Source organism: Elephas maximus, chromosome 7 (assembly GCF_024166365.1).
Source record: "Elephas maximus indicus isolate mEleMax1 chromosome 7, mEleMax1 primary haplotype, whole genome shotgun sequence".
NCBI lineage: Eukaryota > Metazoa > Chordata > Mammalia > Proboscidea > Elephantidae > Elephas > Elephas maximus.
Window position 1 is genome coordinate 73578517 of NC_064825.1, and position 27616 is coordinate 73606132.

The 27616-nt window shown below is 38.7% G+C and overlaps 2 protein-coding genes across 2 annotated transcripts in view; one reads left to right on the forward strand and one right to left on the reverse strand.

Annotated features, from left to right (window-relative positions):
* On the forward strand, positions 1-27612 carry LOC126079523 (protein SAAL1). Its single transcript, XM_049890603.1, has 12 exons — positions 1-197; positions 1502-1615; positions 4739-4822; positions 6295-6374; positions 7718-7777; positions 7928-8043; positions 8426-8606; positions 10729-10811; positions 10892-11080; positions 18549-18745; positions 23335-23427; positions 24150-27612. The coding sequence occupies exons 1-12, from the start codon at positions 63-65 to the stop codon at positions 24234-24236; spliced, it is 1419 nt and encodes a 472-aa protein (XP_049746560.1). The 5' UTR covers positions 1-62; the 3' UTR covers positions 24237-27612.
* The window catches only part of LOC126079528 (serum amyloid A-2 protein-like), a 116947-nt gene that overhangs the window by 43238 nt on the left and 46093 nt on the right, over positions 1-27616 (reverse strand). The window lies entirely within an intron of this gene.

Sequence of the window (27616 nt, forward strand, 5' to 3'; positions counted from 1 at the left end):
CGAACGCTCGCTTCCTCCCTCGACTTCCGGCGCCGTTCCCGCGAGCCGGTTACGGCGGAGCCATGGATCGCAATCCGTCGCCTCCGCTGCTGAGTCGGGACGAGGAGAAGGATGAGGAGGTGGCCAGAGGAGACTGCATCGGGAGCACGGTCTACAGCAAACACTGGCTCTTCGGCGTCCTCAGCGGGCTCCTCCAGGTGCGTAAACTGGCGCCTCGGGTCGACTCCCGTTACCCCGCCAGACACTCCCGTCGCGTCTCTGCGCAGCCCCTTCCTGTCCTTGGAGTTGTCATCCCCGCGCCGGCCCCTCCCCAGGCCCGCGCCACGGGTCCTCACTCCTTGCGTCCTGGCCGCTTCCGGCGGACCCGAAACTGCCTGGGGCCACTGCGGGGCCCCTCAACACAAAGGGAAGCACGGAGGCAGGGATGCTGGAACGCGTGCTGTTAGAATATTTTACTTTTGCACATTTCACAGGAATATATGACCGTGGAAATGCATTGCTCTGCCTTTTGCTCCTCATCCCCGTTGTCGTTGCGGAAGCCGGCGGCCTGAGTATCTGTTTCATGGCCTTCTGTTGTAGTAGAATGCTTGGCGACTTTGGAGTCACAGGGCTTTGCGATCACAAACCAGGCCTGAGCACCTATTAGCTTCGTGACCTGGGGCAAGTCACTTAACCGTGCAGAGTCTCAGTTTCTTTTTCAGCTCATGTAAAATGAGATTATGATGGCCACAGAGTGCTTGGTGTTGTCTTCTGCTCTCCTTTCCCTAACTAATTTCCTTGCTTCCAGTCTTTCTCCTCGCCAGTCCTCTTTACAGCTACCAGAATAACTTTCAATTAAAAAAAAAAAATGCAGTTTATAATATTCCTTTTTGTTTCCTTGGCTACAGCGGAAAAATGCAGATTTCTTAGCTTGGAATCCAAGACACTTTGTAGCCTTTCCAGCCTTATCACATTTTATGTTCTATCAGCACTAAACTGTTCATCATTTTTTGAACTGCCTGGCCCTTTCCTGATTCCGAACCCTTTGCTTTCCTCTGATCTGAACGCCTTTCTTCCCTTTCCCACCTGGCAAACTCTTGTTCTTCCTCCAAGACTTAACTCAAATATCACTTCTTAAGAGATGTTTTCCCCAAATTGTCCCAGGTATAGGTTCTTGGTCTATCGTTTTGCTCCCACGACTCTTTATCCACAATTCAGTGGAATTACTTAGCCTTTTCTGTTGTGATTATCAGTTTATTTGTCTTCTCTCCACTAGATCGAAACTGCTTACACACAGGGATTTATGTATCTTTGTGTCCCTAACCCAGTGCCTAGCAAGTCCTCCATGAAAGTGGAATGAATAGATCTACCCAAGGCATTTTTTTTTTTTATGATTTTTGCAAGAGAAGATAATTTGAGGAGAGTGTCTTTGTGACTTCTAAACAATTATGGGTTAATATTAACTTGGGATGTACTATGGATAGCTTTCACTCATCCCTTTTCTTTCTTTGTGTTTCTGAAGATTATTAACCCTGAAAACACCAAATCCACCTCAGGTGATGAGGAGCAGCAGATGGAGCTTGATGAAGAAATGGAGAATGAAATTTGCAGAGTATGGGATATGTCAATGGATGAGGTATGGGTATGGATGGGGTAATAAGCTGTTGGAAATAAAACCCTGAAAAAACTTGGGTGACAAGGTGGTGAATGGATCTTTAAAAAGGTTTATTCCTTCAGCCTCTGGGGAAAGGCCCCCATCTTTAGTGTCTCTAATCACTCTTGTGTGGTGTACGATCTGAAGTCTCAGGAGCCAGAAATGCTAAAGTTTTATCTTTGAGGATAGAGTCTGAGCCAGGTAACACTCATTCATTTCAGTTAAATATATAGCTCTCATGAATGTTAGAAGGTTTACAGCCCAGTAAGTTTTGGTACTTATCCACCTAATGAGAGTTCTGGCCTTGTATTTGATAGCAGGTTAAGAGTTGGAAGACCGCTGATGCACCACGATTCAATTAGAAAGGGCAAAAAGGAATTAATGTGTAACTAATTGCAATGATAATATTTTAATATTCATATTATACTCATTTTCATACGTATTATTCCATTTGATCTTCACAATAACCCTGTGATATAAGTAATACTGTCATTTTACAGGTAAGAAAGTAGTGGCAAGAAGAGATTAATTAATCTTACATAAAATCTCATTTTATTACTTGGACTTTTGCAATAGATTCCTGATTAAAATCCTCGTTTTAGACTCTTTCACCTCCCTTATAGCCTCCACATCGCCAGTTATGTTTTTTCTAAAACAGATTCAACTTTTGCGTCTTAAAAATTGTAGATGGCTAATTGTCTTCAACCATATTCTTTTTAGTGGCATTTTTGAGGTATAATTGACAGAAGAAACTGCCTATATTAAATGTGTGCAATTTGATAAGGTTTGACATATGCGTGTGAAAGCATCACCATAATCAAGGTAGAGAACTTATCCATGACCCCCAAAAGTTTTTTTATGCCCCTTTGTAAACCTCCGTTGATCCTCCAGCATCCATCCACCTTTTCCACAAAAAATTCTGCTGTCACTGTTGATGAGTTTGCATTTTCTAGTTGTTAGTTGCGGTCGAGTAGGCTCTGGCTCATGGAGACCTCATGTATAACAGAAGGAAACATCGCCCAGTCCTGCGCCATGCTCTGTTTCTACCACTCTCTGCCTGGAATGGCCAGTGGCTGGCAAAAACCTAATCTTTTATGGTCTGGATTAAATGTCACCTCTTCTGTGATGTCTTTCCAGACACTCCAGGCAGAAGTGATCTCTCTTACTTCTGTGCTTTCATGGAACCTATTCACTGTGTAGCATAATGCTTGTTATTCAGCCCTTGTTTTGCATCCCCTTGTCCCTTGATAGATTTGAGTGTCTTCTCATCAAAGCTTAATGTCATTTCTTCAGAAATACCTTCTCTGATGTCAGATCTAAGTAGCTCCCCATGTCCTGGTTTCTAACACGTACCATCTTGTTTATTTTCTTTGTAGCACTTAGAGATTATGTAGTCGTTTTGTGTTTATTGTCTCATCCCTCTAGAATGAAAACTCCATGAGGCTGACACCTTATCTAGCTTGTTCCTTGATGTGTCCCCAGAGCCTAAAACAGTACCTGTTACTTAGGTCTTTCGGTAATTATTTGATGAATAAAGAATGAATGAGTGAGTGAGTACATCCCTGAGAAGGTAACATGGTGTGGTGGTTAAGAGCATGGCCTTACATCAGACTAATCTCAGCTCAAATCTTGGCTTTGTCCCCCTACCGACTGTATAATCTTGGACAGTTTTGCTTAACCTTTTACAACCTCAGTTTACCAAATCAAACCCATTGCCATTGAGTTGATTCCGACTCATAACAACCCTATAGGACAGAGTAGAGCTGCCCCTTAGGGTTTCTAAGGAGTGGTTGGTGGATTTGAAGTGCCGACCTTTTGGTGAGCAGCCGAACTCTTAACCACTGTGCCACCAGGGCTCCTTAATAGTATAACGGAACTAAACAAAGTGATTTCATGAGGTTGTTGTGATAATGAAATGAGATAGTATGCAAAGCACTTAACTGTGCCTGGCGTTTAATACTCGTTCAGTAATGTTAACTGCCATTTTTATTGTTGGTGGTAATATCATTAGGCCACTCTTGTTTTACTGCAGGAATTATTAGCTGTCATTAAATAAATAAATCCCCACATACTGCAAAGAGTTGAGAAGCAGCTTAATCTCCTACAGTGGAGAACGTCTGCTGTGTTACTTCCAATTTGGGGCAAATCTTTGAAAACATCGTGTTCTCTGACCCTGGTCTCTTGTTGTGTGTAGTATGTCTCTCCCAGTCAGCATCACACAGGTTACCTCATTCTCAGCTGTTCTAGGGGTTAACTGCCTCTTTCTTGGAGGTCCCCAGGGTCCTTGAAAGTGAATTTTAACCTTAGCCACGTAGCTTGTATTTTAAGTTAAGCTATCCCAAATGTACACTCCAAATTTGGTGAAAATCAGTGGTAATGGGCAGTCAGAAACTTAATTTTATTTACATAGTTTACAATGCAGATCTCCACAGCTAACTTAGTTTTTGTGTCCCACATTTCTAGGCAAGATTTCCCCAGTTTGCGTCACGCGTCCACTCCAGGTTCAACTGCCTGTGTGGTATGCCCCTTTAGGCACTGTGGACTGGGTATACTGTCTGGGAAGGAGGTGTGAAACTGTCGTAGTTCCATTGGGATCAGAATTTACTTTCTGTTGAGGATTTTGCCAACCTAAGTTCTGATGTTGGACATAATCCAATAGTAGTTTTCACCTGGTTTGTTTGAGCTCTCAGAGCACAGGAATTAGGAGTTTTACTCTTTTGTCTCCTTCTTTTAGCATGAAACCTGGCAATCAGCAGGTGTATTTGAATGAGATAATAGGAATTCCTGGTGGGTCGGAAAATCATTAAGGTAAAGGAAATGTCTTCAGGGCAGAAAAGGGATGATTCTCTGGAGTATCACAATTAGCTTAGATTTGTTTATGGAATAATTCCATTGCCTTGGGACCAGATACCACAAGGACTCTAACGTTATTTTTGTTTGCTGACACAATTCCTAACCTTAAGGGTGAGTGTGAGAATGTGTGTGTGTGTAACATTAAAAGGAGGTATATATAGAATTAGAATTTATTTTATTGTTGCCTACATAAGTTATGGGGTTTTAAGAGCAGTATTTAGCATCTAAATAAATAATCATATTTATTTCCAGGATGTGGCTTTATTTCTCCAAGAATTTAATGCTCCTGACATATTTATGGGAGTACTGGCCAAATCCAAGTGTCCTCGATTAAGAGTAAGTATGTACATTTCTAAAGCCTTTCAGGTAGTGTAGGGTAGCCTTTCATTTTTCTCACTTTAATTTATTTTCCTAACTGGCTATACATCAGCACATCAGTCTGTAAATGTTTATTGTATATCTGCCAGGACTGTGCTATTTAAAATGGGTACAGTCATAGGATTTTAGATTTGGACTGGACCTGGGAGACCTATGCTTTGATTTACAGCTGTGGAAAACCGGATAGGTTGATTAACTTTACCAAAGTTATGCTGCTGATACTTGGCAGAAAAGAGAACAGTGCCAGGATCTCTCATTTCTCAGTTCATTGCTCTTTTTAACATAGAAAAATCCCCCTTAAAGATTTCTAACCTTCATTCCAAACTCAGCCTGTTGCTCAAGGCTTGCCACAATCTGAGCCTAACTAGTTTTGCCAGGCCTGCCTACTCGCCATCTCATGAGTTGACTGTACTCCTCGCCCCCCTCTGCCCCCCTTTGTATACCTTCCATCTTCTATTGTTATTCACATCTGTCATCCCGGGTGGTGCTTTTCTTCCAAGCCTTTCCTAGTAAGTGAGCTCTCAGTGATGGTTGCTGATTGTAAACTCCCAAGAGCGATCATCTGTACCTTTCATTTAGTCTGTATGTACTGTGCAGTGGTCTTGTGCTTTATTGCATCGAGTCGATTCCAACTCATAGCGACCCCATGTGCCAAAGAGTTAAACTGCTTTCTAGGGTTTCTTGGCTGTAATGTTTATGGAAACAGACCTCCAGGCCTTGTTTCCATGGCATCACTGGGTGTGTTCGAACCACCAGCCTTTAGGTTAGTGGGCAAGCACAAGCTGTTTGCTCTACTCAGGGACCTCCCAGGATTATGAATAATTACTATCTGTTGAGTATTTGGTTTTACTATTCCTATCAGGTAGATATTATCTCTGCTTTACAAATTAAAGAACGAAACCTCGGATTAAGAAATTTGTCCAGAGTCACACAGCTAGGAAAGAATGGAGCTGGGATCTGAGCCTAGGCCTGTGAGGTTCCAGTGTAACGTTGTACCGTATTTCCTCTCTTCTTTGAGATTAAAAAGTGGGTAAATCTGCACTATATTGATAAATTGTATTATATTTTTACCAATTGAATATTGAATTAAAATTTCTTACTTAGTAGAATGCTCCACTTGCATTGGGACCCGATGAACTACTTTTTCCTTGAGTCATTGTATGAATATAAAGATTTGATAACCATTTCCCATCAGGTTGATTCTAACTCATGCTGACCCCATCTGTGTAAAAGTAGAACTGTGCTCCATGGAGTTTTCAATGGCTAATTTTTCAGATTTCAGAAGTAGACCGCCAGGCCTCTCTTCAGAGGTGCCTCTCCTCACTGCCCCCCTCCACTGGGTGCAGTGAAAGTTTTTGTTCATGTTGTTATTTTTGTACGTGTGTGTTTTACCTCACAGCCATTGCGTCCTGTGAAATTTGATTTTGCAGGAAATCTGTGTGGGAATTTTAGGCAATATGGCCTGTTTCCAGGAAATATGTGTGTCCATCAGCAATGATAAAAATCTTGGGTAAGTTTGACTGCATAATAATTTTTTTTCACGGATTCGTATTTTATATCCCTAAGGAAATTCTAATACATGGGAAAGATAGGAGAATATTTTTTTTATAGTCATACATATATTCTTTCCTTTAATGAATACTTTCCAGGAACTTGATTGTGTGTTGATGGTGCCAGGGTCTTTGTCACTATTTATAGATATGATTCAGGTTTTAGACGTATTTTTTTTTAATCAGTAGAAAAAAAAAAAAAAGGGGGGGGACCTAAATTATCAGCAGATAGTAAGTCATATGTAGGATAAAAAATAATGGGGCAAAACTTGGAGTTGGGGACAGCCAACCATAATCCAAAACAATTTATAAAATAAGCGATTACCTCTTTAGGTGTGGAGGGACTTTACAATCTTAGTTGAAGGAATTTATTCTTCAGTAATTTACAATATTCATGGAGCAAAGGACTCAGGATTATGTTGGGTCTTTGGTGTTCCACATCAAAAATCTGATTATGAGACATAGTAGCAAGTTTTGTAAATTGGGAGGGAGGACTTATCCAGTTAAATGCTTGTCTTACCATGAATTAATACAGAACAATTTATGTTGCTAGTGGGATGTATTACAGGAGCACTGCTTGAAATAGCCCCAAATTGGCATCAGCCCATATGCCTACCAGTAGTAGGCTGGACAGATGAATTGTGATATTGTCATACAGGAAACCCTGGTGGCGTAGTGGTTAAGTGCTATGGTTGCTAACCAAGAGGTCGGCAGTTCAGATCTGCCAGGCGCTCCTTGGAAACTCTATGGGGAAGTTCTACTCTGTCCTATAGGGTCTCTGTGAGTCAGAATCGGCTCGACAGCCCTGGGTTTGGTTTGTTTTTTTATAGTCTTAACAGTGGAATGTTCTACAGCAATGAATCAAAAGAACAGCAGCTACAGGAACAACATGGTTGATTCTCACAGACATAATGTTGTGCAAGAGAACTAAGATTAAAAGAATACACTCAGTGTAATTTCCTTTATATAAAGTTTAAAAATAAGCAGAACCAAAATATGTAAAATAATAAAACTGTAGAGCAAAGTAAGGAAATGACTGCTGGAAAAATCCAGATAGTTGTCATTTCTAGGTAGGAAATAGGGAATTCTAAGGGACACATGGGCTATGGAGGTGTCACACTGTTCCCTTGGAAGCATGAGTGTTTGCTTTATAATTGATTAACTGTAGATTTGTATCCTATGGGCTTTCTGTATGTATGCCATATTTCACAATAAGAAGTTTAAAGAATTAAATGAAAACTCTACCTTGATATTTGAAGAGAGAGAAGTGAGACATACTAGGTGAACATTTTTGTTTTTGTAGACAGGTATTATTGCACTGTTTGTATGATTCAGACCCCCCTACTCTGCTGGAAACAAGCAGGTATGTGTCTCTCTTTTTATGGGTTCCATATACTCACACATAAGGGAATCCAGAAAAATATAGTTAATTCTTCCTGTGAAAGATTTCTACTTGCTTGAATTTTCTTTACTGTTATGAAAGATAGAAATTAAGCTCACATTTGTCATGTAGGTTGTTGCTTACTTGCCTTTCCCAGACAGAAGTGGCCAGGGTCTGGGTTGAAATGATCCGTGAACAACCAGCTATTTATGATAGCCTTTGCTTCATCATGTCAAGTTCAACAAATGGTAAGTCACCATGTAATACTAGAAAAAATTTTTTTTAGATTCTGTTTAATTGTTGGGAAACCATGTAACTAATTCTGAAGCACACTTTAATTTAAAAAACAGAAAAAGCTGAGTATGAGGTGAAAAAGTATTTCTATTCAAGCTATGAAGTTTCTTCTTAAACTCCTGAGGCTCCATTTAAACTTAAACTCCTGGGACTCCCTTTAAAAATGAAGGAAAACAGCAAATGTAAATGTAGGAGGTAAAACACATGGCCCTTGGAGTATGTAATGCTTTGTTTGGCAGGATGTGACTTTCTTGGAAAGCTTTAGGAATTTAGATTGACCATATTGCTTTTTTAACATTTTGTTTCTCTTTTCAATATCTGTTTTATTCTCTGCAGTTGACTTGTTGGTGAAGGTGGGGGAGATGGTAGATAAGCTGTTTGATTTGGATGAGAAACTAATGTTGGAATGGATTAGCAATGGGGCAGCTCAGCCTCTGGACGAACCCCAGCAAAATTCTGAAGAGCAAGCAGTGTTTAGGATTGTGCCCTGTGTACTGGAAGCTGCCAAACAAGTACGGTAGGTGAGCCCTTTTGTGCAAAATGTTGGGGAAAATCCAGTTACTAGAAGCATCCTCAGATATAAGAGTTTCCTTTTGACAGGATAAATAGCACCCACCTGGGTTTGTTAGGTTTACTAAATTTGTAGTGACAATGTATTTACTCGTTGCAAGAATCATAATGGTTACAAAATACTGTTCTATCATTTAGTTACAGGCTAATCGCTCATTATTAATTGTGGTTACTATCTAAAAATCATCTGCAATTTTGTGTAATTTATATCAAAGAGAAATGCTTTTCTTGTGCTTTATTTTATATTGAACATTTAACAGTTTCTTAATTAGCATTAGGTATTATTTGTTTCACTCTTTGTGTATGTTTGCCCATCTTGGATAAGTGACTGATTTTGGGCTCTAATATCTTGCAAAGAGTGACTACTAGGTCTTGCAGGTCATGAAACTACTATTAATCACTTAGAAGATTAATTTATACAGTGATCTGTTTAATGGTGACTAGTGCATTTTTACTGCTTGATAAGCTACAGTAAACCCTACTAATTTTCTGTCCTTAATTCAAGTGAGGATTAAACTCAGCTCTTTTCCCCTAAACCGGCTTCTTTGGTGTTCTGTCTCTCAGTAAATGATGCATTCGTAATCCATTTGGATAACGTGAATGAAATGTGAAAGCCGTCGCTCTTCCCCATCCCACTCTTTTCCCATGGCCAGTCGTCCTCCAACCTTTGTTCTTGACTTTTTCTGGGATCCCATCTACACTGGCCACTCTTGTCTTTCACCTGGACAGCTGTAACATTCTTTTAGCTGAACTCCCTACTTCTAGGCTTGGCCCTTCCAAGCCTAGACTGCTACAGCAGTCTTTCTAGAACACACTCATCTCACTTTCATGTGTAAAACTCTTCAGTTGCTTTCCTTAAGATGAAGTGCAGATTCTTTTTCTCTTTAAATATGGCTTAAAAGCTCCGCATAGTGCCTTTTCATCCTATTCCTTGTACTGTTTCAGCTATATAAAATTTCCTTCATCAAATGAATCAAGCTCTCTTACCTCTTAGCCTTTGCACAGTATAGTTCCTGTTCCTTAAACACTTGTTTTCCTCTTCAGGTTTCTGCATACATACATATCGTTTCTCTTAGGATATCTTCACTGACCCTCTAAACTAAATTAAGTCTGCTTGCTATGTGGTCCACTAGAACCTTGAACTTCCTCAAGTCCTCTAGTGTAACATTCACAGCACTTTATTATAATTACCCCTTCAATTATCTGTCATTTTAGACTTTTAGGCTTCACGAGGGCAGGGACAGTGTCTTAGACATTGCTGTTTTCCCGGCCCCTAACTTAGTACCTGAAAACAGTTAAGTAATTAATACTTGCCAAACCATCTTTTTAATTGTTCGTATCTTTCCCCTTAATTGTTAGAAGAACCATGAGTGAGTTTCTGGGAATGCAAATTGTTGATCACAAGAATTATGTGGTGAGACCTGTGAGAGCTAGAACTTGATAGGACTGCCTTGTTTTTCTGGGTCTCAGAAGTTTTCAGCCTTTGACGGGGTGCCCTCTTACCACTTTTCTGTTGCTCATTTTAGTGGAAAATATTTGAGTTTTCTTTCTCTGACAGGTTTCCACCTTTCACAGGTCCTGGCTTTCACAGGTTTTATTGTACTTACATGGTTTAACTGTTTCTCAGCTAGGAAGCTAGGATTATGCTGTGACATTTTAAGAACATCATTATTGTTGATGCTTGACATAGTGGGTCATACGTTCACATTGTAAAGGTCTCGGTCACTTTTTGTTCTGATTATTCAAGAAAGCCAGATGGTGAAGCATGATGTAGCCGGTTTCTGTATTGTTGCTTTTGTGAAGCAGGACCAGTGAGGCGTCTTAGTTCTCGTTTTATATGTATTGATTATATTATATAATATTGGTTTGGTTTTTTGACTATTTCCCTCATTAGAATGTAAGCTGTAATGAGCTTAGAAACTTTGTCCTGTCTCTTGTTTTATCCTCAACATCTAGGGCAGTGGCTAGCACATGATAATAAACGTTCGTTGGTTGAAGTGTCGACTGAGTGATTGCAATCCCCTCAACAGTAAAGTTGTTAATTCAGTGCTTTTGCTTTTTGTATTTAGTTCTGAGACTCTAGAAGGGCTGGATGTTTACATGCACATCTTACAGCTACTTACCACTGTGGATGATGGAATTCAAGCAATTGGTAAGATGGCTTATGGGGACGTGCTATAGTTATTTGTTTTTTGCTTTTAAATTACTGTTTTCTTTATCATCTTTATCAAGTACAGTGTCCTGATGCTGGAAAAGACACTTGGAGTTTACTTCTTGACCTGGTCTGCCATGAATTTTGCCAGTCTGATGACCCACCCATCATCCTTCAAGAACAGAAAACTGTGCTAGCCTCTGTTTTTTCAGTGTTGTCTGCCATCTATGCTTCCCAGGCTGCACAGGAGTATCTAAAGATAGAAAAAAGTAAGTATCATTTCAGTTCACTGAATGAAGTTTGAGTCTGTCCGATTTTAAACCCAGGCTTTTGTTTGTTCAGTAGGTTCTTTCTCCCATTTTATTTTTTATTCCCTATTTACAAAAATATTACATGTTAAAAAATTGTAAAATTTATGACAGTCATCAAGAAAACATAGAGCTTGTAATCTGTCATCCAGAGATGCTACTATACACACACATGCATGTACAGATATTTCTTACCGATACACAAAAACCCAGTGCCGTCGAGTCGAATCAGACTCATAGCGACCCTATAGGACAGAGTAGAACTGCCCCATAGAGTTTCCAAGGAGCGCCTGGCGGATCTGAACTGCTGACCCTTTGGTTAGCAGCCGTAGCACTTAACCACTAAGCCACCAGGTTCTTACTGATAGGTGTGAGTTTATCGTAGTCATACTGTTGTGCCCCCCCCCTTTTTTTTTCTGTGGTGCTGACGTTTCTTTGTTCCTCTTACTTTCCTGTGCTGCATTCCTTTTGTTTGTGGCTTTTTTTCATTTCTTTTATTATATTTTGTGTTTACTGAAAGACTGTGTTTTTCTTCTTTTTTATTCTGATGAGTAGTTTTGTTAACTTTCTTTATGGTTATCTTGAAATTTATCCTATCTTCCTCAGTTTGAAGCAGTCTTTTATTACTTGATATCGCCTTAACTTCGTCTCCATTTGACAAGTTCTGTACCTACACCATTTATTCCCCTTTTTATTGTTTTGACGTTGTCATCGTTTACACACTGATACCTCTGTTTCCCTGTTTTAAGTCTTTTAGCTTTGTCTGTTATTGGGAATTCTTTACCCAGGCTGGTATCTGGCTGATGGTGTCCTGTGTCATAGGCTCCGGTTGTTGTCTGATGTTGTTGGTTCTCTAACCGAAGGACTCCATTTAATTTTTTTTTTTTTAATTTTTATTGTACTTTAAGTGAAAGTTTACAAATCAAGTCAGTTTCTCACACAAAAACTTATATACACCTTACTACATACTCATTTAATATTTCTTTTAAGTTTGGATTGGTTTTCAGGAATTCCTTTAATTTCTGTTTATCTGGAAATGTCCTGATTTCGTCATTGTATTTGAGAGAGAGATATTTGGTATATATTGATATGTATTTGAGAAGATATGTTATTCTTTGTTGGCAGTTTTTTTCTTTCAAGGTTTTATGTATGCCATCCCATTGCCTCTTGCCTGCGTAGTTCCTGCTGGGTAATCAGAGCTCAGTCTTAACTGTTTCCCCTTTGTAAGTTCCTTTTTGTTTTTCTCTAGCTGATCTCATGATTCTTTCTTTGTCTTTGGTTTTGGCAAGTGTGATTATGATATGTCTTGGTGACTTTCGTTTGGGGTCTTTTTCTCTGTGGGGTTTGTTGAGCATCTTGGAGGGTCAGCTTTTCATCTTTCATATTTGGGAAGGTTTCTGCCAGCAGATCTTCAACAGCCTTCTCTGTGTTTTCCCTTTTCTTCCCCTGTTTCGCAACTCCTGTCACATGCATATTTTTGCACTTGATTGTTCCCCACATAATTCTTAGGTTTTCTTCATTCTTTTCTGTCATTTTTCCTCAGACAAAGTCGGGTGTCCGTGGATTTGTCTTCAGTCTCACGGATTCCATCCTCCGTTGTTTCAGATTTCCTCCTAAACCTTCTATTGAGTTGTCCATTTCTAAAGCTGATTTCCAGTTGCTGTTTTTGTATGATTTCTAATTGTTTTATTTATTTTGACGTTTTATTCTTGTATTATTTTCCTGAATTCTCCTATTGCTTTGTGTTTTCCTTAATTTTGGCTGTGTTTTTGTTGGTTTTCTCTGTGTTTTCCATGATTTTGTCTGCATTTTCCTTGATCTCTTTCCTCATCTCTTAGAGAGCCGTAAACATTAGTCTTTTGAATTCCATATCAGATATCTCTGTTGCTTTTTCTTCTACCGGAAGGTCCTCTGATTCTTTATTTTGATCACTTGCTGGAGCCATCTCGTCCTGCTTAAATGCACCTCTCACTCTGGCCTGGGGATGATAGGCTTCTGTGTGGGCGAAGAAAACCTCCAGGCCTCAGGACTGCGGTAGCAGCCAGAGGACTCTGTTCATGGCTCCCTGAGCAGCCAGGATGCAGGGTGGGTTGGGACAGGGCTCTGCGTATATGTTTTTAAGTACTGCTTTTTAGCTAGCTTTTTTCACTTAGCAGTATAAAAAGACTATTTCTCTGTGTTAACAAATGTTCTTTCGCAGAATGGTTTTTTATGACTGAAATCTGTGATCCATCTAGAATTTATTCTGGTGTCACATTTGAGGTATAGTTTAGTTTGAGCTTTTTTCTAGATAGCTATCCGTTTTTCTCAACATCACTTAGTGAATAACCCAGTTTATCCAAACTGATCTGAAATGTCATCTTTATTATTCTCTAAACCACCCTATAGATTTTATTCATCTCCATTGCTCTATTCCTGTGTTATTACTCACACTGTTTTAATTGTTAAAGTTTTTTGTTTTAATACCTAGTAGGGCTAGTCACAAGGAGTCCTGGTGGCATAGTGGTTAAGTGCTTGGCTGCTAACCAAAAGGTTAAAACCCAGCAGCTGTTCTGTGGGAAAAAGATGTGGCGGCCTGCTTCGTAAAAATTTACAGCCTTGGAAACCCTATGGGGCAGTTCAACAGTGTCCTGTACAATTGCTATGTGTTGAAATTGACTTGAGAGCAGTGGGTTTGGTTTTGATGTTTTAGGGCTAGTCACCTTTCATTCTATCTTTTCAAAAAAATTTTTTTTAACTATTATTCATGTTTAACAATGAATTAGATTGACAAATTTCCAAAACCAGAAAATCTTCCTGATATTTTTATTAGGGTCATGTTCAATTTATAAAGTATCCGAAAATACATTATGCTTTTCTCATTGTTCAGATCTTATTTTGTGTCCCTCAGTAATGTCTTAAGGTTTTCTGCACGTAGATCCTGCATTTTGTTTCTTTCTAGATATTTTATCTTTTGGATTGCTATTATCTATGAGGTCTTTTCCTCCACTGATTATTTCTGTTGGCATATATGAAGGCTATTTATTTCTGTATTAATTTTACATTCAGGAACAATATTGAATTCTCCTACCGTTTTTAATAGTTGTTCTGTGATAATTTTGGGCTCCATCTGGTACTGCTTTAGGCTTAAGTTAGATATGTTTTTTATCACTTTTCTAACTGAATTCTTTCTCTTTTCTAATCAGGTTTCCTAGTATCTTTGGTGTTAAACAATAGTGGTGATAGACATCGTTACCTTGTTCCTAATATTAATGGGAATGATTTTAATGTTTCACCATTAAGCATGATACTCTTTTGTGTTTATGCTATTTGTTTTATCATTTAAGGAAATTGTAATTTATTCCTATTAAGAGCTTTTAATCAAGAATGAATGTTGCCGAATGTTTGCATCTGTGTTTTCTTTATCTATTGAGGTGACATTGAGCATAGACCTGATAGAGGTAACAGAGTGAGCCATTTAGGTAGAAAAGCATCTCAGACAGTAGGAACAGCAAGTGTAAAAGCCCTGAACTAGAAGTATGCAGTGAGGCCCCCATGCCTGGGGTGGAATTAAGAAAGGGAAGAGAAGTAGCACACGGGACCAGAGAGGTAACGGGCTAGATGATGTAGGCCCTGATTTTACCTTTTACTCTGAAGGAGATGGGGAGGCATGAATGAACTTGAAGTGACTTTGATAGGCTCACTCTGACTACTGTGTTGATCAGAAATGTATGTAACCAAGCGTACAAAAGGGAGACTACTTGGAAGGCTATTGTGATAAGTGAGACAAGAAATGATGTACCTTGGATCAAGGTGGTAACAGTGGAGTCGGTGGAAAATAGTAAGACTCTGATACATTTTTAGGTGGTGCCGGCAGAATTTGCTGACAGATAGGTTGGGAAGGTGAGAGGAGAAAAGTCAAGGATATCTCTGGAATTTGAGGCCTGAACAGTTGCCGTTTACTGAGATAGGGAAGACTGGTTTTAAACATGTTAAGTTTCAGATGTCTGATAGACGTCCAAGTGGAGGTATTGAGCAGGTGGTTGTATTCATGAATCTGGAGTTGAGGAGAGAGGCCTGAGTTAATCGGTTTTGGAGTTGTCAGTTGTTACGCTGTTTAGGTCTTCTGTATCCTTAGTCATTTCTTTTGATTCGATTTGATGTGGACTGAGAGTAAATTAATGTCTCTTTACTATTAATTTGTTTGCTTCTCTTTTTATCATTTATAGTTTGCTTTATGAGTGTTCATGTTATGTTAAATGGTATGTAGACATTATTATAAGTTGTTCTTCTTTGTCCCTTTTAATACTTTTTTTCCATTAACCCTATTTTATCCCATATAAAGATCACACCCCTGTTTTCTTTTTGTTTGCATTTGCCACTGCTACCTTTACCTGTCCTTTTCAGTGTTTCTAAATTGTTTTAGGTATATCCTTTTCTTTTTAATGGGTGAGTTAAACTCATTTACATGTATTGATCTGATAGATAGGTTTGATCTGAGTGCTGTCATATGATATTTCCTATTACGTATATACATGCTTAGAAGGAGCCTTGGTGGTATAGTGGTTAAGAGCTTGGCTACTGAGAGGTTGGCAGTTTGAACCCACCAGCAGCTCCGTGGGAGAAGAGACCTGGCAATTCACTCCTGTAAGGAATTACAGCCTAGGACACCCTATAGGGTGGTTCTACTCTGTCCTGTAGGGTCCCTATGAGTCAGAATTGTCTTGACAGCACACAACAACAACAATAACATACACATTTAAATATTCTACTACGTGGTTTATGTGCTTTGTTTTTTGTATGTAGCTCTAACATTTAGGATGATTTATATTGTGGTTTAGTGGTTACCTTTATAATTATAACTGTCAAAAAGATACATTTTTTGTTTTATTCTTAAACTGTAATGACTTAAGAAAGATATATCTCAGTGTTGACCGTTCCTTGTCAGTTTTTCCTGGTACTTTTCAAACTACATATTCAAGTTTTTGGGAGTAGGTTTCTTCCTGAGTTTGATTCTTTAAATATTCGTTGTGTTCCATCATTTTTGCTTTCTTCGAGGGCTTGAATTATGTGAGTTCCCCTTTCCTGTCTTTTGTAACTATTATTTTCTCTATTCTTTTTAACTCTGTATTTCCATTCCTTTTTTTTCTTTTTCTTGATCTCTGTGTCCCTTAGTGTGTTTTCAGCAGGGTATGTTCCCCTTTTTGCTGCTGCCAGTTTTACCTTCATTTTGGTAATGGCTGAAATTTCTTCTATTAACCTCTTCCTTGAGTTCTACCAGCTCAGGTTTCCCCTTCTGTTGTCTTTCATTTCTTAGTCTGAGTGAGCTCTTCTATCTCTGCTTTGTGCTTGTTTACATATTGTTGTTTTAAAACACATGACTAATTATTACCTTAATACTCATAAGCTTCACGTCAATATTTTTGATGAGTATTACTTACGAGCTATTTTTTTTTTCCAGGCCCTTTTTTCTTTTAGTATCTTTTCCTTGTGCCTATTCTGGTTCTGTTTTGCTTACTCATCTTTGAACTGAGTTTTTCCTGGACTAGCTTTGCAAGAAGTTCACGTAGGAGAGGGCCTGCGGCTAAGTTGTAGGCTAACAGGAATTTGACCTGTGAGTCTTTTAGTGCTTTTTCCCAGATGAGAAGTAGCTATGGCAAAGTCTCCCCTTTCCCCTTGCCCTTTGCTTCCCGCAGATATGGCCATATGTGGGACATGCTGACTTTGAACCCCACTGCTCTTCCTAACCTTCTGTTGGAAATCATATATAGAGTGTTTATCTGGAATGCCGGGAACACATCTTTCCTGATATTAAGGGTCTAGGAATTTTTTATCTTTCTTCACCCTGCCCAAAACTTAATGTACGATTTTTGTATTAGTAGAGAGAATATAAAGATGCTTCTTTAACTGTAAGCCACTGATTAACTTTCTCCTCCTCCTCACCCTTTCCTAAGCCTTTAAAAAGAGCATTCCGGAGTCAGTTGGGGTGAGAAAGAGAGAGGGGAGGCTGGTATAGACTGATGTGACCTATAGGGAGATCATGGAATAAAGAATTGAGCCATTAGTGTCAAGAGTGATATAGTGTAGGAGTAAATACACAAGAACATGAGTTCTAGTGTTTGTGGCTTTATCCGTTAAGGAGCTTTACAGGGGCCAACTGAATTTCCTTGGCTGCTAATTTTTTTTTTAATGTAATTTCCATTTTGTAGGTGACTTAGGTTTGGAAGTGAAGTTAAATCTTTTGAAAACGTAACTCAGTGTCACGGAAAACTTTTCCTGGAATTTGTAATTATCAAGCAGAAATTATGAGGTTAGAATCCGTGATTAAATCGGAATGAGATACCTTTTAGCATTTTCATGCTGTAACATATTTTGAGACTGAGGTTTAGTTTTATGTTCAGCTTTTATTATAGGCTAGTTAGAATAATGGTTCAGTCTTTTAAGAGGTCGCACTGAATGTTTTTATGTGTAACGATAAAATTTAAAAGCTTTGTTTAAAAATTTTATGATAGCTAAAGTATGAAATTTTCTTCTTAGTGTGGCCTCCGAGGCCCTGCACAATAGGGCCCTTGCCTGATTCCCTGACCTTGTCTTGTGCCATGCCTCCCCCTTGCTCACTAGGCCCAAGCCACACTGGCCTCCTTTATGTTCTTCAGGCCGTCTGACATATTTCTTCTTTGGGCTTTTGTACTTGTTCCCTCCGTCTGAAATGCTTTCTTTGAACTACTACTTATCTTTAATTCTCCACTGCGTGTCACCTCTTCAGAGTGTTTCCCCTGCCCAACTGCTTAATTATATACCCTTTTTATTTCCTTCATAGGAGTCCTGGTGGAGCAGTGGTTAAAGCACTTGGCTGCTAACTGAAAGGTCAGCAGTTCAAACGCACCAGCTGCTCTGTGGAAGAAAGACGTGGCAGTCTGCTTCCTTAAAGATCTACAGCCTTGGAAACCACATTGGGCAGTTCTACTCTGTCCTGAGGAAACAGTGGTGGCATAGTGGTTAAGTGCTACGGCTGCTAACCAAAGCATTGGCAGTTCGAATCCACCAGGCACTCCTTGGAAACTCTGCGGGGCAGTTCTGCTCTGTCCTGTAGGGTCGCTATGAGTCAGAATTGATTCGACGGCACTGGGTTTGGTTTTGGTTTTTTTACTCTGTCCTGCAAGGTCACTATGAGTAGGAATCGACTCAGTGGCAGTGGGTGTGGGTGGTATTTCCTTCCTAGCAGTTACCAAAGACCAAAATGATCTGTTTTACTTATTTAAAGTGTAAAAATGTAAATACTTGAAGGCTGAGGCCTTGATGATCTTGTTTACCACTCTGTCTGTAGTGCCTGAAATAGAATGCCTAGCATAGTAGATGTTCAGTACCTGTTTGTTGAATAAGTACATGAATGAGTGAATGAAAAACCAAAACTTACTGGTCTATCCTATGCCTGTTTATTTTTGTACAGTTGCTCTTCCTCTGATTGACAGCCTGACTCGGGCCTTACAAAATGTGGAACGTTGTGAGAAGAAACCAGAGAACTCAGCAGAGTCTAACACAGATGAGACTAAGAAGTCTGACTTAGTGGCTGATGATTTACACTTGAAAATCTTGAAGGATATTTCGTGTGAATTTCTTTCTAATATTTTTCAGGCATTAACAAAGGTATGGAAGCAGTACTGATGATTTCTTTAGCAAAAGAAAGTATGGATTGCTTAATGTTCCAGACTTTATTAGTATTATTTTTATTTTTATATATAGAAAAATAGTAGAACAACCATAGTACGTAAATGTGGGGAAATAGAGGAAAGTTGATAAACCAGCAAATGTTGTGGTTTGGTATCATTTCCTTCCAGTCAGTATTTACGTATGCATCTTTTACATGCATGTAACCCGGTATATATAATTTTCGTAGACTGTTTTTTTCACTTAACGTTATAGGTGCTTTTCCTGACTCTAGATCAATTCCCTGAAAAGCATTTCTCTAAGAGTCAGTTGATTAACGTTCGACTTGCCAAATAGTTGATTTTCCAAATTTATCGTAAACTTGTTTTAAGGAATATTTTTCCTGAATATGTGTATTGAGCATTTTTTTCCTTTGAGCATGCTCTTTTTATCCATATGTTTAAGAAAAAATATATATACGAATATAGCTATGAAGAATATGTTCTTTTCAAGTAGAATATTCCTTAAAACAAGTTTTTGTTATTCTGGTGAATTGTTTTTTGATGAGTCGTCCTCCTTACCTTTTCCATATTGCTATATAGTCTTAATAACTATGATTTATAATGCCCCTGTGATATTTATGTTAATAAATTTACCATATTTTACCTAATTATTCCTTATTAGTCATTGTTTAGGCAGTTTCTAAATTTTTTTCTCTTCTATTTTAAAAATGCTTCAGCAAACATTTTTGTATTTTCCAGGTTTGGGGTTATTACATTAGCATAGGCTTTCAGAAGTTAAATTAACTGGATTCGATGTTATAGAAGTGAAAATGACTGAGGCATAATGGTTATGTATTGTCAGGATGCTTTTGACATGTGAGAGCATTGGTTTTGTTGTTGTCGTTAGGTGCCTTCAAGTCAGTTCCGACTCATCGCGACCCTATGCACAACAGAATGAAACACCGCCCATTCTGCACCATCCTCACAGTCGTTGTTATGCTTCAGCTCATTGTTGCAGCCACTGTGTCAATCCACCTCGTTGAGGGTCTTCCTCTTTTCCGCTGACCCTGTACTCTGCCAAGCATGATGTTCTTCTCCAGGGACTGATCCGTCCTGACAACATGTGCAAAGTATGTAAGACGCAGTCTCGCCGTCGTTGCCTCTAAGGAGCATTCTGGCCCCACTTCTTCCAAGAGAGATTTTTTCGTTCTTTTGGCAGTCCATGGTATATTCAATATTCTTCTCCGACACCACAGTTCAAAGGTGTCAAGTCTTCCTCAGTCTTCCGTATTCATTGTCCAGCTTTCACATGCATATGATGTGATTGAAAATATCATGGTTTGGGTCAGGCACACCTTAAGTCTTCAGGGTGACATCTTTGCTCTTCAACACTTTGAAGAGGTTCTCTGCAGCAGATTTGCCCAATGCAATGCATTTTTTGATTTCTTGACTGCTACTTCCATGGCTGTTGATTGTAGATCCAAGCAAAATGAAATCCTTGACAACTTCAATCTTTTCTCTGTTTATCATGATGTTCCTCATTGGTCCAGTCATGAGGTTTTTTGTTTTCTTTATGTTGAGGTGTAATCCATACTGAAGGCTGTGGTCTTTGATCTTCATTAGTAAGTGCTTCAAGTCCTCTTCACTTTCAACAAGCAAGGTTGTGTCATCTGTATAACACAGGTTGTTAATGAGTCTTCCTCCAACCCTGATGCCCTGTTCTTCTTCATATAGTGCAGCATCTTGTATTATTTGTTCAGCATACAGATTAAATAGGTATGGTGAAAGAATACAACCCTGATGCAAACCTTTCCTGACCTTAAACCAATCAGTATCCCCTTGTCCTGTCCAAACAACTGCCTCTTGATCTATGTCAAGGTTCCTCATGAGCACAATTAAATGTTCTGGAATTTCCATGCTTCACGGTGTTATCCATAGTTTGTTATGATACACACAGTTGAATGCCTTTGCATAGTCAATAAAACACAGGTAAACATTCTTCTGGTATTCTCTGCTTTCAGCCAAGATCCACCTGACATCCGCAATGATATCCCTGGTTTCACGTCCTCTTCTGAAACCGGCCTGAATTTCTGGTAGTTCCTGTCGATACACTGCCACAGCCGTTTTTGAATGATCTTCAGCAAAATTTTGCTTGCGTGTGATAATGATATGGTTCTATAATTTCCACATTCGATTGGATCACCTTTCTTGGGAATAGGCATAAAAATGGATCTCTTCCAGTCAGTTGACCAGGAAGCTATCTTCCATATTTCTTGGCATAGACGAGTGAGCACCTCCAGCGCTGCATCTGTTTGTTGAAACATCTCAACTGATATTCCATCAATTCCTGGAGCCTTGTTTTTCACCAATGCCTTCAGAGCAGCTTGGACTTCTTCCTTCAGTACCATCGGTTCCTGATCATATGCCACGTCTTGAGATGGTTGAATATTGACTAATTCTTTTTGGGATAATGACTCTGTGTATTCCTTCCATCTTCTTTTGATGCTTCCTGCATCATTTAATATTTTCCCCATGGAATCCTTCACTATTGGAATTCGAGGCTTGAATTTTTTCGTCAGTTCTTTCAGCTTGAGAAATGCCGAGCGTGTTCTTCCCTTTCGGTTTTCCATCTCCACCTCTTTGCACATGTCATTATAATACTTTATTTTGTCTTCTCGAGAGGCCCTTTGAAATCTTCTGTTCAGTTCTTTTACTTCATCAATTCTTCCTTCTGCTTTAGCTGCTTGATGCTCAAGAGCAAATTTCAGAGTCTCCTCTGACATCCATCTTGGTCTTTTCTTTCTTTCCTATCTTTTCAATGACCTCTGACTTTCTTCATGTATGATGTCCTTGCACAACTTGTCTGGTCTTCGGTCACTAGTGTTCAATGTGTCAAATCTATTCTTGAGATGGTCTCTAAATTCAGGTGCGATATACTCAAGGTCATATTTTGGCTCTCGTGGGCTTGTTCTGATCTTCTTCAGTTTCAGCTTGAACATGCATATGAGCAGTTGATGGTCTGTTCCACCGTCGGCCCCTGGCCATGTTCTGACTGATGATATTGAGCTTTTCCATCATCTCTTTCCACAGATGTAATCGATTTGATTTCTGTGTGTTCCATCTGGTGAGGTCCATGTGTATAGTCGCTGTTTATGTTGGTGAAAGAAGGTATTTGCAATGAAGAAGTCGTTGGTCTTGCAAAATTCTATCATTCGATCTCCGGCACTGTTTCTATCACCAAGGCCATATTTTCCAACTACTGATCCTTCTTCTTTGTTTCCAACTTTCTCATTCCAATCGCCAGTAATTATCAATGCATCTTGATTGCATGTTCCATCAATTTCAGACTGCAGCAGCTGATAAAAATCTTCTACTTCTTCATCTTTGGCCCTAGTGGTTGGTGCGTAAATTTGAATAATAGTTGCATTAACTGGTCTTCCTTGTAGGCGTATGGATATTATCCTATCACTGACAGCGTTATATTTCAGGATAGATCTTGAAACGTTCTTTTTGACAATGAATGCAACACCATTCTTCTTCGAGTTGTCATTCCCATAGTAGACTATATGATTGTCGGATTGAAAATGGTCAATACCAGTCCGTTTCAGCTCACTAATGCCTAGGATATCGATGTTTATGTGTTCCATTTAATTTTTGACGATTTCCAATTTTCCTAGATTCATTAGTTTTTCTTGACCCTTATTACTGGATATTAGCATTTTTATATCAAGTAAAGTTTAATAGGTGAGAAATTATACCGTATTTTGATTTGCATTTTTAATTTATTACTGAGGTTAGGCCTCTTTCCATATGTTTGTGTGTTATTTGTAGTTTTTGTTTTATAGATTTCTTCATTGGTATTATTAATTCGTATGAACTCCTAGGGTAATAATATATCTTTAACATATTCATTAAAAGTATTTTTCCCTTTGTTTGCCATTGCTTTTATTTTAGTAGAGTCATAATTATTTCTTAATTTTCAAGTGACAGGAGGAAAACGTGCTGAGAATATGCCAATGATATGTCGTAAAAATTCTTATATGCCATGCTTATGGAATTTGGACTTACTCTTGACGAGGCTGAGAGACTACTAGAGGTTTATTTTTTTTAGCAGCAAGCGATAGGATCAGTTTAGAAAGATTATTCCAAAAACAGCAGAGAGGAAGGAAAAGACTCCAGGTTGAAGGCTAGGAGACCATTTGACAAGCTTTTGTAGATAATCTGCAGGAATAATCTGACAAATAATGAGGGCCTAAGCAATAGAAGAAGTGTGAATGGAGAGGGAGTGGGATAAGAGAGATTCGGGAGATGAAATCAGTAGAATGTATTGAACACTTGTGGGAGGGTCAGCAACAGGAGAGAAGTAGTCTTGGCAGTGACCCAAGTTTTTGGCTTGTGTAGCAGGGTGGTGGCGCTGTTCACTAAAATAAGGACTACAGTGGAGAACATTTCTGGGTTATGGAAGGACGAATGGTGCCGGGTTCAGTTTGGAACATTTGAAATGGCTGTGGGATCAATAGGAAAGTGTATATACCGATACAGCTTTAGGAATTTCCTCTGATGACATTAAACCCTATTTTGTTTTAGGAGACTGTGGCTCAGGGACTAAAGGAGGGCCATTTAAGCAAACAGAAGTGTTCCTGTGCATTTCAAAATCTTCTTCCTTTGTATAGCCCTGTGGTGAGTATGGGTAAATGTATAGATGGCTAAGCTTAAGAAGATAACTAGGTAAACCATTTTCAAGCAAGTGCTTGATCTTTGAGGGCATTGTTAAAGAAGGTAGTGCTTACTATTCACAGAACTTAACGCCTTTGTTGGATAGATGACTCAGCTCCTTCTTGGGACTTGCCTGAGTAACAATTTTAACTTTAAAAGAAAGGAACCAGTGCTGAATTTATGTACATCTTTTTGTCGAGAAGTAGATAACATATATATTAAGCAAAAGTAAGATTCTTAGACAGGAGTAGTTAATAAAGTTCTATAACTATTCAAATGACATTGTATTTGTTACTCTGAAACCTGTTGCTGTCAAGTTGATGCCAGCAAACGTGAGACAATTCTAAAATAGGAATTTTTTTTGGAAAATGACGTATAGCATGTGAGAGCGAGGGGTACGTAAGCAAGGAGGATGGTAACAAAACCCCCCAGTGATGGACCCTAAAGGGGAAGCAGTGGAAGATAGGTACCAGCACAAGAGTAAAACGAGAATGTTAAGAATAGACACTTGGTGATGTTTCAGAGGAGATTCAGGAAGTACTGTCCTTGTCATCTGGGGATCTATCAACACTTGTCCGTTGGACCACGTAGATACCATAGGTAAAGCATTTCTGCAGTCAGCTATCAATATCTTAAACCGCCTTTCTTCCACTTATATTTATTTGGTTCCTTTGTTTGACTCACAGGTGCAAGACTTTCTTAAAATCCTGCGTGAGGTTGATAAGACCCTTGCTGATGACCTGGAGAAAAGCTTCCCAAGTTTGAAGGTTTAGACTTAAGACCGAATTGAAATTTCCTCTGCCCAAGAAATAAACTTTATTTTTCCTCACTGACAGTTGAAAATGACATATGGAAAATATCACATAAAGCCCATATTAGACCATAATTATCTGGCAGTACACTCATGCCCTCCTTCTTTCCCCAGCTTTATCTCACATTTATGTAGGATTAGGGCCCGGAATTTCAGATCACTTATCACTTTTTCATAGTTAGAAACATAAACCACCACCATCTCACCACTTGTTTATATTGGTTATTTGGTATTCAGTATCTTTACTTGAAGAAAACAAAAAACACAAGCTTATCCTGAGGTTCTTTTTAGGATATTTGAGGGGTTGGTGAGGATTTCTTTATAATTCTTAGTTCTGGTTTTTATGTGAGAATTTTGTATTTGTGTCTGTTGCAGGTGCACTCAGCTGCGCTAATAGAAAACCCTACTACAGTTGCTTAAACTGATAGCTTTTATGTATCTTTTGCAATAAGAAATCCAGGGGTGTATGGTCCAGGCCTGATAAGGTAGCTCAGGGACCCTGACTCCTTTTACCTTTCCACATGGTCTGCCATGCAGACCTTTGTGTTTACACTTATTTTCGTTGTTAAAGGGACTTCATCATTTGTGGGCCTTTTGTCCACATTTAGGGAGGAAAAAGGAGAAAGAAGAAAAGGGGCTTTCTTCTAGCAAGTCTTTACCTTTTTATTTGGGAAGGGCAGCCCACCCTAGCCAGAACCCTGTTGCATGGCCATCGTTAGCTATAAGTGTTTGAAATTAAGAGCTTTTTTCTTCCTAGCTTCTATAGGAGAAAAAGGCAAGACTGTCAATCCATGGTGTTTGGCACAGTATGCAAACATATTTTAGCCATTTTGTGAGTGTAATTTGTGTTGATTCCACACCAGATTGTTAGTAACAGCTCAAAAGTTACTGCTTTTAGTTTAGCTTTGTTCAATTTCAAAAATCCTTTTTTCAGTATGAAAGTAGAAATGCTAACATTTGCATTAAAACTCACTAAGAATATGCTCTATTTTTAGCATAATTCCAGTGGTAGAATTTCAAGAAATTATTTGTGTCAGTGAATAGAAGATTTTTAATTTAAGATTGAGGAAGTTTAATAACTTCTGAATGTTCACAAACTGTGCTATACATGATGTTCCCTGTCAGATGTCATCACTCTTCATAGTGCTTCCTAATGAAACATACTCAGAGAATCAGCCAGGTACACTTAACAAAAGTAGCCATTTGTATGATTTTAATTTCTGAAATTGGATTTTTAATAGATTTTGAGAAAATATCAGTTATGAATAACAAAGCTTTTTAAACATCTCTTCTGGGCTAGCCTCTTCCCAGTTTATTTCAGGACCTTTTTGGTTTTGAAGCATTGCTCTCATGTCACACTTTTATTTTCCGTGAGTGACTTTTGCAGATAAAACACAGAGGATAGCATTATTAGTAAGAGATACACCGTTTCCATTTAGGAGGTAGTTTTATTATTGAAAGTGTCACTGCTGAAAACAATTGAACGGTAAGATTCAAATCTTAGAGTTGCATCCCTAATTGGTAGATTTACTTTATGTGCATTTGCCTGTTTTGGGGCGCTGGCCTAAACTATAGGCTGAGTACGTGACTTTTTAACATAGATTTCAAAGGCACCAATGAAAGCACTCCTCTGCCTGCTAGCTGATATTAAAATCTCCACATTCATTATTCCTTTAAGTTTAAAGTCATTAGGATGCAAATATACTTCAGGTTGTTAGTTTTCATTGCCTACATGCATATGAACTTCATTTTTTCATGAGAGCATGTTTTAAAAAAAGGAGCATAAGGACCTTGGATATCTGAGGGAGGGAGTGCCACCCAAAAAGAATAAGTTACAGAGAGAGAGAAAGGATAAGTCTTGGGAAGACTGGGCATGTCCAAGTTGTCTGTTGCACATTTCTGCCTCCAGCCTGCCCTGTTTACTTTGTTACTTCTTGCTATTGTGATATTATGAGGTGGCATTTTCATAGTATTTTGATATGTTGGAAAATTTCCTGAATCTACAAATATTAATAAATTGTTGTTTTTAAAACAATACAAACCGTAAGCAGTGTTAAAAACTTTTTTTTAACCCTTGGGTGACATGTGGGACATATGGTATCTCAACCATTTTTATGCCTCTGGAGTTCTTTGGGAAGGAGGTAGCCAGATTTTGACTCATTTAGCCTCAAGGTGGGAGCCTTTTGAAATGTGTGAAACTCAAGAACCGGAAATTGGAACCCAATTTTCGTGTAGATTGAGTGTTGTCTTAGGTGATGCCTTATGGATATGTGAATTTTCTAAACTTTTGACAGGGTCTGCCTTTATTTCTGTGACATAAGCCTCCCCACTGTATTTCCTAGTTACTATGTTCTTTTGAGGATGTACTTATTGCTAGAATAAGCTATTCGCAGTCTTCATTCAGTCATAGTGGCTGTTTTCTCTTGGATGCCATTCATTGTTTCTAGGTGTTACTGGCTCCTGGCTTCTCTAGCTTCAAAACAGTAAATAATGCCTTTGCAATAAAGAATAATGCATTGCAGTGGTACTTCTGTTCAAGAGACACAAACTCCTGTAAGTTATTTTTATCCTGTATTCCGTCTTAGGGCCCAATCATTGCGTCCATGTGTAGCAGGTGGAATGTGCTGCTGTGAGCAGTTCTGCAGTATTCCAGGGCAGCTGTTGCCACTTCTTAGTTGTTAGTTAGGACTGCTTTTGTTACGATAAAGAATACATCCTAGTGGTAATTTTCCTGAGATTCAAACTCCTTTAGTTTCATTTATTTGGCCTGTCAGTACTGCTTTTGCAGTAATAAATACTGCATTTTAACGGTAATTTTCCTGAGATAAAAAATCCCTTGGCTTTCTTTATTTGGGCTTGTAAGTACTGCTTTTGTAGTAAGGAAGAATGAATTGTATCATGTTTTGAAAAGCTTCATAAAAAGTAATAAAAAAGCTAAGAAGAATGAGAAGAAAATGTATGTGCAGTCATTGCCAGGTGCCTTCATGTTTTCTGAATTTCCAAGAAATAAAATGAAAAAAGATTTTATCATTGACTCGTATCAGTAGAATTTATGACATCCAGGGCCTGCTGGGACCCAGGACCCAGGTAATGAGTATCAGAATCCATAACTCACAACAAAAATTCTGAATTGGTCTTTTAATCAGCATGCCTTCTATTAGTGAAAACACATGGTAGCAACAAAAAGTTCAAAGCTGAAAATAATTGGGTGACCAAAGGGTTTTAAATGCTACATGATATGAAGAATTCACCAAAAAAGAAAAAAAATTTTTTTAAGTACTTGAATCAGTTACGTTGGTGTTTTGAAATGGTGTTATCCCCAGAAGCATAAATATGAAATTA